The sequence below is a fragment of the Ischnura elegans genome, chromosome 12, assembly GCF_921293095.1.
Source record: "Ischnura elegans chromosome 12, ioIscEleg1.1, whole genome shotgun sequence".
NCBI lineage: Eukaryota > Metazoa > Arthropoda > Insecta > Odonata > Coenagrionidae > Ischnura > Ischnura elegans.
In genome coordinates this window covers 11,246,013-11,258,451 of record NC_060257.1, presented here as the reverse complement: position 1 = coordinate 11,258,451, position 12,439 = coordinate 11,246,013, and the positions used below count along the sequence as shown (strand labels likewise).

At 41.6% G+C, this 12,439-nt stretch overlaps 1 protein-coding gene across 1 annotated transcript in view; it reads right to left on the bottom strand.

Annotated features, from left to right (window-relative positions):
* The window catches only part of LOC124168795, a 332,814-nt gene extending 327,353 nt beyond the window's left edge, over positions 1-5,461 (bottom strand). The window contains exon 1 of the mRNA XM_046547105.1: positions 4,147-5,461. Coding sequence (XP_046403061.1) covers positions 4,147-4,354 — 208 coding nt within the window. The 5' untranslated portion in view covers positions 4,355-5,461. The remainder of the gene's footprint in view (positions 1-4,146) is intronic.
* Positions 5,462-12,439: the final 6,978 nt, after the last annotated feature.

The window sequence follows — 12,439 nt, the reverse complement described above, 5'->3', positions numbered from 1 at the left end:
AAAAATAGAGTTACCTGCATCTGATGGGTGTGAAATGGACAGCGCTGGTATTACCATTGAAATGAGTATCCTCACAGCATTATCAGTACTCTTAGTGATTTGGTTCCAATTCAATTCTCTAGTGAGGAGTTGCGCTGGGTCATACGTCAAATTTAGCATGAATTTCTCTGAGGTCATAAGTTCAAGGTTGACCGGATGACCAGGTGTAGAGGATGCAAAAAAATTGTAAAGCTGTAAAACAACGGAGTATTTATGACAAAAAACATAATAATTATTAACATCTTCGCTCACGGTTTAAAATTTTTGGTGACAATAGGGTGGATTCCTATTATTTTTTTATTGCCTAATTCGAAAGATTATTACTCCTGGAGTACGTATTTCACGCTTTTAGATTTTTAAATGACGATATTTATTTTTCGCGATTAAATGAAAAGTGAAAAATTTCAAGCGCGCGAGCGTGACCTTGGGGCGAGGCTCTGAGCGCTGAAACGACGCAGGATGCTAGCAGGTAGCAGAGTACCATGGTAGCTGGTAGCGCTTGGCTTAAATAAGGCTTATTAATGCCTTATCAAACGAGGAAAACTTTCTAACCTTGGCCCGTTTTAATAGGTGATTATTAAGACATGTTTCCCTGAGCTCTGTGCCTCATGCATGCATTGGTAACCTCAGACGATGTAAACCTCCTATCTACTCGTATAGAAACTAGGTCCCTGTGACGTCACGTGGAGTGGCATCGCATGGGCGCCAATCTATCCTTTTTCAAATGAGGTTAAAATTGACCCTTGCCATTCGTCTAAACCGGTATTTCTAAAACCAAATAATTTGTATATTATGAATACACTAACTGTGGGAAACGAATCGCAATCAATACCTATCGTTTTCTTTGATGAAGGAAACTACCCTATTTAGAATTTAATTGCAGTTAGATATTTTTCTTTAAAATAGAATATGTATGTCTTTAGATCATTTATTCCATCGCAGAATGAAAAAATTACCCAAATAGGCAATCTGGGGGAAAGATTGGCGGTTTTAACCATTGCACTAAAAGAGGAAAGCCGGGCAATATTCGGCTAGTTAAGTTGTGCCAAAGTCTAAGGATAAGAATAGGAATTTAACCAGTTTTTTTTTCAATATATCGTCAGTTGGACTTGAAAGGATAATCGCAATAGCCTAAAGGATACATATTCAGGGTTGAAAGGCATAAAATGAGCTCCAATTTGTAATAAGCACAAATCAATATTTTCAGTGCTGCCGATATTCGTGAATTCTTAGAATCGGCGTTCACGTTTCCCAAAAAAATTCCGTGATAAAGTTTTTTCTTTGTGGCATAACTCGTGTCGTAAATGTTTTTTCGTACAAAAAAATGCTGAGGTGCATACTTCATATACATGCTGAATAATTTTCTGCTCCGTTTAAAATAATCTTCGTTTATCATCAATCCGAACTAATTTTAGAGAACGATATTATTTTCTCTCAATGAATTCAACGTCAATTTGAACGCAGTGAAAAGTAAAATATTTCCAGCGTATTTTGGATATGCTCAGAAGTATTCCGCTTTTTAATGGCTTCTATTCCCGAGCTTGCAAACAGAACTGAGGCGGTAGCTGGTATTAGTGACCACAAATCAGTGCACAGAGGAACTCCATCTCTTCTCCAATAGAAAGCCTGCGTCGAGAATAAGGGTTTACTTATTCTATAAGACGAATTTTGAAGGATCAAAGCAGTACTTGTCGACCTTATTCACTGATTTCAAAGACATCTCGCAAGAGGACGGGGATAATACGATACCAAATAAGTTAAGTCCGCATAACTCTAGAGCGACAAAGGGCAATGAATGCTAAAATAAAAAAGTCACATGCAAGTCTAAATTGTGAGATAAAACAAGAAATGCACGAAATCGAAACAAATCGAAAAAAGAAATAAGGAAACTCACATGTAGGCATTGAATAAATTAAAAACAAAAATGTGAGACGAATATTTACGAGAATCCTAAGGCTTCCTAGTCATGCACAGGGAATTAGCGCCACAGTATATTTTAGCATATAAATGAACGAGGGGATGGAGTGCCCAACACTCGAGATAAAGTTAAAGTTTTAAATTACTTTTTTCATCGCGTTTCACTGATTTCACGACGAATAAATTAACGATTTTACCTCGACTCCACCGAGAACAAATACTGCCTATCTGCATTTCAAGTAATGGTTTAGAAAAACAGCTCAGACCCATCAATCCAGAGAAATATCCAGGCGCTGATCTCATTCCAACTCGGGTAAATTAGGAATCGGCATCGGAGACAGCACCTTAATTGAAGATAGAGTTTGAATAACCTCTAGCAGAACAAATTGTTCCTGAAGATTGTAAAACTGCAAACGTCACGCCCACGTTTTTATTTTCCCATTGTTATAACCTCGCATGGATTTACTAATGGAATTACTAACCGTTTGAAAGTTTACTATTGCATGAATTTTCACATATTTTTTGCTAACGATGCACGAAACAAGAATGCAAACATATCGCAAGAGGCCGGGGATAATACGATACCAAGTAAGTTAAGTCCTCATAGCTCTATAGCGACAAAGGGCAATGAATGCTAAAATAAAAAAGTCACATGCAGCGTAACATTTTTATGACCGTGTGGTATGCATGTGTGGATCATCTTGCATGATGCTAGCTAGTAATTGGTAATCCCCTGCCATATTAGCTAGCTAGCAGGGTATTATGCAGGTATAGATACGTTTATGAACCTTCAGGTAAGCACTGCAATATGAATGGGCAGCGATAAATTTGTTCATGTTAAGAGGCAAAAAAGGCCAGATGAGAACTCACCGCTATGAAGGGGCATATAAATATATCAGGTCATCAAACTGTTGGCATTTCTCTAATTTTTCAAGAGAAAAAGAGTTGGGTTGGGGATAAACTCCAGAGTTATAGCATCTTTCATGATAAATATCTCCCTGATAACAATTCATCTTCATATCTTTGGCACGATACTTGTAGATTGCCACGCGTAAGTCTTGCACTTGTGCCTCTTCTAAGACGGGAATTTATCCATTGGTCAATGATTGTATCTCAGGTCAGTGGCGTAGCTATGGGGGGGAGGAAGAGGGGATAGATCCCCCCCCTAAAGCCTCAGAGAAATAAAAAATATTTTAAACCATTGTGAAGTTTTGACATTTAATAACCGCATATGCTTAAAGTTAAATTTTAATTGCCAAGATGATGTAAAATGAAGAATGATCGTAGGCTTTCCCGGCGTATAGAATTGTGGAAGGTTACACGGGATTTCCACCGGGTTAGGTCCTCCAACTCCATCTCGGCCGACGTTTCGATGTACTACGAGTTGTCCATCACTTGTTGATGCCCTGAAGACGATGGACAACTCGCCCATCGAAACGTCGGCCGAGATGGAATTGGAGAACCTGACCCGGTGGAAATTCCGTGTAACCTTCCATGATGTAAAATGTATTTCCAGGCATATCATTTTTTTTAATTACCCGAACCACACGTTGCCAGGGGGGTCGCCACCTCAGGCCATCTCATACCCCCCCAAAACATATTCCTAATTACGCCACAGTCTAAGGTCACCAACAAAGTGACTGACAAAAGGTGGGTAAATCTCTCAGTGGAAAGTGAGGAATTTTTTCTCTAATGCGGTGTCTTCATATCCTGAAAGTGGTATTAATTTCCAACTAGCTACTACCACTACACCATAAGTATTTCGCTTACTATATTTCATAAATTCTGCATAGTAACGACAAGAATGGATTATTAATAGCTTATCAAACGAATGAAACTTTCCAACCTTAGGCAGTTTTAATAGGTGATCATAAAGAGATGTTTCCCTGAAGTCTGTGCCTCATGCATGCATTGGTAACCTCAGACGAAGTAAAACTCCTATCAACTCGCATAGAAACTAGGTCCCTGTGACGTCACGTGGAGTGGCATCGCAAGGGCGCCAATCTGGCCTTTTTCAAATGAGGATAAAATTGACCATTGCCATTCGTCTAAAGTGGGATTTGTATAACCAAATAATTTGTATATTATGAATACACTAATGGTGGGTAACGAATAGCAATCAATGCCTTTCCTTTTCTTTGATGAAGGATACCTACTACCCTATCGCATGGAGGTTGCTTAGGTACTCACCGGCAGGCGAAGCTGAGCCAGCCGTCGTCGGCTGCCTCCTCTCGGCGTCCGACGCGGTCCTCTCCGGCGCGGGCCTCGGCCGGGGTGGAGGTCGCGGGGGCAGGGCCGGGGGTCCGCCTCCCACCACCTTGGGCCCCTCCGCCGCCCCCTCCGAGGGCTCCTCCTCCGCCCCCGGCCCCACCACAGCCACACCGCCCTCGCAAGGCATTCTCCCTCAACCACCACTGGGGCCTAGCTGCATCGCCGCTCGCAGTGCACTCGGAATAATATCACTCTGGAACCAACGGCACACGAAAGAAATCTAAGAGAGAACACCTCAATGAGGATTACTACTGGGGACGCGCTTCACTCAATCAGATGTCATTCACTTCTCCACTCATACAAGAACTACTTTACTAGCGGTTTACGATGAAATCCAAAGTAATTGAGTCAGTAATAACGTAAGAACCTAACAATCAGTTAAGCAATTTAAAAGTTAGCAATTCCTGGCTTAGAAATACTAGTTTTTCCTTCAGTCACGATGGGTACGAACTTCGTTCCCACTCAATCAGATGTCATTCACATCTCCACACAAGAACTAGTTTACAGTCGGCTTATGATGATATCCAATGCAATGAAGTCAACAAGTTCACGAAAATCCTTAAATGAAGTCAACTACTTAAAATTCAGCTATTCCTGGCTAACAAACACTAGTTTTTCCACTGCTTACGCTGGAATCTACAGGAACCGAAGCATTTATGTTTGAAAATTTTAAAGGAATATTACTATATGCAACACTCAGCTGTCTTTCACTTTTCCTGACTTTCAAGATCTTCTGAGAAAGAGTTAAGTCTCTGTTAATGATGTAATTGATTTAATGAGTGCAGGAAACCGCTTGAACGAACTTAATTTTCACTCACTCAGATGTTGTTCACTTCTCCCGGCAAATGATCACCTTCAAGAACTTATTTACTCTCAAAGAATCCACTGGAATTAAGTCAATGAGTTAAGGAAAATTCAAAAAGAACTTAATTCCCACGTAATTAGCAACCGTGCAGATTTCCTGGCTTCCGAAGAACTAGTTTACTTTCTGATTATGACGGAATACATTGTAAGTAAGTCATTAAAATCAGAAACGTTCTTAAGTGGTACGAACTCCCACATAATCAGCTATCTTTCACTTCTCCTGACATAGAAGCACCCACAAGAAATATTTTAAACTCAAGTGTGAGTTGGAACCCACAGTGAAAGTGCAATCCAACGGAACAAGTCATTCACTCTGGAAGAACGCTTTCAAATCCAAATGGCTTACGAACAATCCTTAAATCAACTCGGGGGGGGGGGGGGGGGGGGGGAGGGATCAAGCTGTGTGGCAAATTCATGGAAATACCAACAGCGTGAATAACTGACGGGAATTGGTAATTTTCACATCGACAAAAGAACGTAGATGCTGTCGTAGCTAGGTGCGGAGGTCACGAATGTATCACCAACACGGTATTCCAGAATAGCTCAAATTTGCCCTAAGGAATTAGATCGCACATTCAATGAAGAACCTGGATGACGGCGTTGAAGTTTCTGACCCGGAGTATCTTTTACACTTGGGGGAAACATAATCAGCCTTGAGCCGCAACACACGTCCGAACGAATTCTCAAACACAACTCCAGCACACCACCTGTGGCTTATCACTGCGGCACGTTCTCGCAAATTAGACTTAAGTCAGCGTTTTTGTACGCAAACTGGCGACTTCCATTCGCACACGTGGAAACGGTACGCTACAGAGCTAGCACAAAATGTTCTGCACTGTACCGGACTGGCAAGTGGAACTCCCTCAACAATGCCGACGGTCAAATCACCAAGGAACGCAATTTCACTTCGCCTAAGCAGGAGAAGCAGTCACTACCTAATCCTCCGAGGGACACCTCACACAACCAAGACCTTTTGAAGCCCCTTTTCACCAGGACGAAACGTGAATACTCTCGCTTTTACAACATTCAATTGCCCCCATACGCTACATGACTTCACACAATGGGGGGGGGGGGGGGGCGTTTGGAGTTATTTCTCTGTGAGAATATTTACGGCGGTCTCGGAAGAATGCTTTGGCGAACAAGCAACGGAATATTTAAAAGCGAGAGGCGGGGGTCCGGGGGGAGTTGGGGAAAAGTCACGAAGTCGACCAGCAACACTCAGGCGACACAACGGGGGGTGAAAAATTCTCTCTAACAGGTCAAAAACCCTCGGTGAAAGAGAAGTGCGAGGTCAAACAGGGATGAAAGGAAATGTCATGCCGTGAGTGTTCAGCGGGTTAAAATAAAAGAAAAAAACAGCGACTTGGGATGTCGAACAGGAGGACAGAAAATAAGAGATGAAAGTTGAGAAAGTCACCACGAGAAAAAATACAATTTTGAAGCCCCCAAGTCTTTACACAAGAGGCTTATGTGAACAAAATTTAAACGGCACGATAAAAAAATGCTGCTTAATAACATCCATTGGTAATGAACTTCTTTACGTCCGACTGCACCCTTTTTCATAGAGAATAATTAGTTGGTAAGAATGTGCTGTCACCCACAATGCATTTGAAAGGGTTTGATAAGCCGTCACTCACGACGCTGACATTAGAGCAATTCAAATTTCATGGTGGAAACATACTGTAACAAGGGATGGTAACCGACGTCAATATTCGTGATAATGTGAGCTGCGAATCGATGGATTTTCAAAGCTATTTCTCGCGAGTGAGATTAAACTGTTGCACCCATGTGGTATAAATACATCGCCAACTTGTCCATGATATTTCTTTAGGGTGAGACTAATATATTACGATTATGAAGAATAAATTAAACACTCCAAGATCATCACTTCCCAGTAGATATTTTCGAGAATCGATTATAAAGCGAGCGAAGTGGCAGAATGAATCGAGATTGGCCGCGGCCGATAGGGATCTCCTGCATATAAAGTCTCCTTGCTTCTACCCCTTGACTTCTCACCGTGGACTAACCGAAATGTGCGATCGAGCAGAAGCGTTCCCAAACCACCCGTTTAAAAAACCACGAGCACAGTCACTACATCCATCTGGCGGAGCCGGTTCCGCTGGCCGTCTTGAAAGAAATCCGTGAAGGTCGTAGTCCGGACTGGAGTCTTGCCGGGGAAACAAAAAAAATAATGAAAATAAACAGGAGATGGGGTTGAGACCAGAGCGGGGTGAAGTATGCAAAATTTAACGAATTGGTTTTGGAGGGGGATGAGGAGAATATTCGCACCGTTTGGGGAGTGAAACGTTCAAAATAGTAGAATGCAACGATGGAGACTTTAGTTACGGGTGCAACTGACCTTCACTCATTCTTCCAGAATGTTCTTGTTGGTATTCCTACGTGGGCGTCCACGATTCGATGTCTGATTCGCCCAAAAAGTCCTTCACAACAATAAAGCTTTAGAGAATCCAGAAAGATAGGTGTCAAATAATAGTATTGACACGCCCACAAGATAGGGGTATATCCTTCACCCTCAACTTCAAAGAAATGGTCTTTGATTTCAACAGAAATAAATTCCACAGCGATGAAATAATATTCCACTCTACTCCAGCACTAATCCTACGTATAGGCGCAGGAAAATTAGATTTAAATTTAAACAAAGTAGAACCACATGAGCATTGATCTGAGAAAAAAGAATATCTTTACTCTACTGGCATTTGATCTGCGGAAGAATTCGACCTAAGGTTGTCGATGTTTTTTTATGCCGACGCAGTGAAGCAAAATGGAAATACACAATGTTTTTAATCACTAACCACTGCGAATTTTTTATTAAAAGGTGGTTAAGTCCATGAATCCGTCACACGAAAAAACAAAGTAAAACCACACGGTATGTTACAAGTTCATACGTCAAATTTCGATGAATATTTGATCATATCCTCTTGTCGACGAGTGGAATAATTTTTTTTAAAGTTCATATGCAACCGCAAACTAAATAAACACCTTCACTCCAGCAATTCATCTGGTATGCACACCAGGAAATAATGGCATCGCGTCATGGGTAAAACCGTACAGCAGCCGCAGCCGAGAGACCAACAACTTCACTCCACCACTTGATCTGATATTCACACCGCATGAATACGATTTGCAATGGCCAACTCCTCACCGGCGAGTCACTAAAGGAAAACTTGAAACTACTCCGTGCACTCGGGAAAATATCGTGATTAAAGTTATGCCAAGTTCTCCACCACCTATGAGCCGGGATAGAACTTCATTGAACTCCTCACGCACTAGTTAAAGAAAAAAAACACTTGATTCAAGGAGTTTTATCTTCAATCCTCAATGGAGGAATGAGACGAATAGGTGGTCAAGTCCCCATTGCAGACGTAAGATCTCTCCAATCAAACTACGACCGCAATCGCGAACTGAAGATCGAAAAACTTTCTTCCAGCACTCGATTCGACTTCAGTGAGGGGGTTTGTCAGTCGAAAAACGTCGACGGGTGCACCATTTGGCACCCACGACACCGCTCGGTGTTCCGCTGCAACCGCACCATCAGACAGACAGACCGCGACCGGTTGTTTTTCGTGAGTGCGAGCCTCTTCGAGCGGTCTGTATTGTAAACCTTGGCTGCGAACTTGAACGAAGCCCGTGTGTCTGCCGGAGAGGAGGAGGAGGAGTGGCTAAGGTGGGAGAAGGTGTATGAGGGGGTGGGGGAAATGTGAGGGAGCGGAGGGGAGGGAGAGCAGACAACACAAGCGGGAGGAGGGGAGGAGAGTAGGGGAAGTTCCGTTCACTTCAGGTGGACTATCGCCCATCAGCGAGGATTTTCGGCGTCCGACCACGCGGTGGTGCTGGCGGCGGCGCCCGCGATCGCGACGCCTCCCCGCGGTGGCACGTGGAACCACGCGACTGGGTCCAGCGAAGATGACCTCCCCCACCACTTTCCTTATTTATTCCCCCCACCCTGTAGATGTGATATCCCCGCGCACGTAGATTAATTCGGGGTGATCTCTACCCTCACCAAAGATGTATTTACATATCTACGTGTCTACATCTGCATTTACATATTAACCCACAAGCACCTCATCATCATCATCATCACTGGTCAACAATCCTAGGATTGGTTTGACGCAGCTCTCCACTCAGTTCTCCTTTCAGCTAATCTTTTCACACCTACGTATTTCTTCTCTTTCACATCTCTCTTTACTTGTTCCATATATTTTGCTCGAGGTCTTCCTTTTCCGTTCTTGCCTTCTACTTGTCCCTCGACGATTGTCTTCATCAGGTCATCATGTCTCAAGATGTGGCCGATAAGGTTGTTCCGTCTTCTTGTTAAGGTTTTCATGAGGCTTCTCACCTACACTTCTTAGGACTTCCTCGTTACTAAGTCGGTCGATCCATTTGATCTTCAACATTCTTCTCTAGCACCACATTTCGAAGGCATCTATCCTTGCTTTCACCGCTGCGGTCATTGTCCATGCCTCACTTCCGTATAGGAGCATACTTCAAATGTAGGTTCTTATAAATTGTTTCTTAACTTCCATAGTTAAGTTTCCCGCTGTAAGCAGGTCTCTCTTTTGGTGGAATGCTCTCTTCGCCTGATCTAGTCTGCTGATAATTTCTTTCTTACTTCTCCCGGCACTAGTTATCTTGCTTCCCAAATAACTGAATTCATCAAACAAGCTACCTACAGAGATAATTGGCAAGGGGTGAACCGTCATCAATATCCACCATGAACAGCGCCATGCATGGGTACTAAAGACACAAACAGGTGTAGTGATTCTCCAACCTATTTTTTTCTTGCTTAACTGGTTTCTAGGTTCACACGACATAACCAAGAATTGTCAGAAAGAGATAGCTCTTGATAATGTCGTGTAAATATAGAAAACAGTGGAGCAAATATATCTAATAGTGGAAAATTACCACAGCTGTTTCTATCATTACTATCGATGAATTTCCACAAATTGAACACGTCAACAATAGATCTGACAAGTGGCGTAACTAGGAATATGCTTTATGGGGGGGGGGGGGGGCATGGAGAGGCGCGAGGGCCCTTGGCAACGGGGGTTCCGGGGAAAAAATTTTGAAAATTGACACGTCTGGAAATACATTTTACATAATTATGGCACTTAAAATTTAACTTTTAGCAAATGCAGGTGTTATGCGTCCAAAATAAGACAAAAGTTTTTAAATTATTAATTTTTTTGCCCAAGAATTTTGGGGGGGGGGGGAATCTAACCCCTCATATAGTTACGCCACTTGATCTGACCATTCATGGAGATTAAAGTTTACTTTGTCAATGTTCAATGTCAATGTAAAATCGCCAAATAGTCGGATATACCTACTCTAATATGCACAATGAAACATGCACGCTACATATAACATAAAACTGTGGGATTAATGAATATCCTACTTATGAAAGCAATCTAAATCTACGAGGCATTGTGCAATCCACCACCAGGGTGTATGGCAAGGGATGATTCTACACCAGACACGCAGCACTTATCCTAGCCTTAATCAGAAACGAGCTGGCATACTCTCACAAGACTCTAAAGCCTAGAAAACTTTATTCAGTCTATTCACCGGGAAAGCACTTGATGTTTTTACTTTACTGTGCAAAAAGACTTGGGAAATTGGATGTTATTACTTTAATGTGCTCGATACCGTACTGTATGGGTGTACTGTAGTGTTTGGGACCATCATGAAAAAGGCTTACTAACAGAATTAGAACGCGTGCAAAGAAGAGTTGCCAGGTATGTGAAAGGTCGTTACGATAGTCTTGTTAGAGTAACTGACCTCTTAGATAAACTCGGATGGGAATCTCTGTCGGACCGTAGATTGAAAAATAGACTAAACCTTTTAGATAAATTCAAAAGCGGTGTCTTATCTGACGAAGTTAACCATATCTTACGGACGCCAACATACTACGGAAGATCGGATCATATAAATAAAATAAGAGAGATAGATTGTAGAACAGACAGGTTCAGAATGTCTTTTTTTCCACGATCAATAAGTGATTATAATGGCAGCGATAGAACTCATAAATAGATCGCATGACTTGTAGTGTAGCCTACTAACCTATGTAAAACTTATGCATGTTTCTTAATTTTATAATTATTTCTAACAGCATAAGGTAGTATAATTTGTTAGTATGCGTGACGTTTTGGACCGTGTGGTGTGCATGTGGGAGTCTAATTGCATGCTGCATGCTGGTGATTGATCACCCCCTGCCAAACACTCTAGAGGTGGCTCGCAGAATATTATGTATATGTATCCGAGAAGACTTGGAAAGCTACTTGGCTTTCCCACCAGGTCAATGTTGACTTGGCTGCCTCTTTACATGACATTGCTGAATATCCTTGCATGGCGCTATATGCCGGGAAAATACCTTAAAATATCACAAACCATAAAAATCCTGGTCAAGGCGAATGAATTTTTCGCACCATTTATGCATTGCGGGTGACTGCGTAAATATATCACCGTGGCTAGTCCAGGTATTCTTAAACGATAATTCTTCTCAAAGTAGCATTCTAATCGATACTCTTATTAATTCATTCGACAATATTGCTATTGAACGACATTAATTCAAAATAATAGTATCAGTTTTAGTAACTGATTACACTCGAACCTTTTATGAAGTCTGAAGACAAACTATATCAAGGAAATACATGCAAAAACGAAATGGTACAACGCAAGTGATACTAATAATGTTCGCAATATAGGGTTTCCCCATCCTTTGGGTCATAATAACAAAGTTTTCCCATTTCCTTCCTCGTGAAATATTTAGTCCTTTCCCAACAAACTTCCCCACTTTCATGCCAATCGCCGCAACGCCGATATAGCCTCCTACTAGCCTAGAGCCGTGACATCCAATTTTATACGGAAAAAATTCTAGCCGAAATAACCAGGAGACTGGTGATATTTTAGTACACAGTGTAGTAAAATATGAACCAACTAGATTACTAGGTTACGACATAGAGTAAGTATATTCTTACTACTATATTTTTACTCTATGGTTACGATTACTACATTGTATTGATGAAGATGGTTTCAACTCTTGTCGTAAAACTGACCTTAAATCACTGTGTACTAAATTTATTATACTGAGTATGAATAAAATGCTGAATTGGCTCATTGTTATAGAGAACTATTTCACAGAAGAGCACAAAATTCAAAATAATAATACGCATTCTATGGATAAACGCAAAAGCCCTTTGTTGACAACGTATCTTTACAATCACATGCATGGTTAAAGGTTGCTGAAGTATGTTGTTCCTCATACCTTTAATTGTATGTCAGGGTCTCTATGTAATATAAAATCATTGGCCGACATTAATTGATGAGCGAA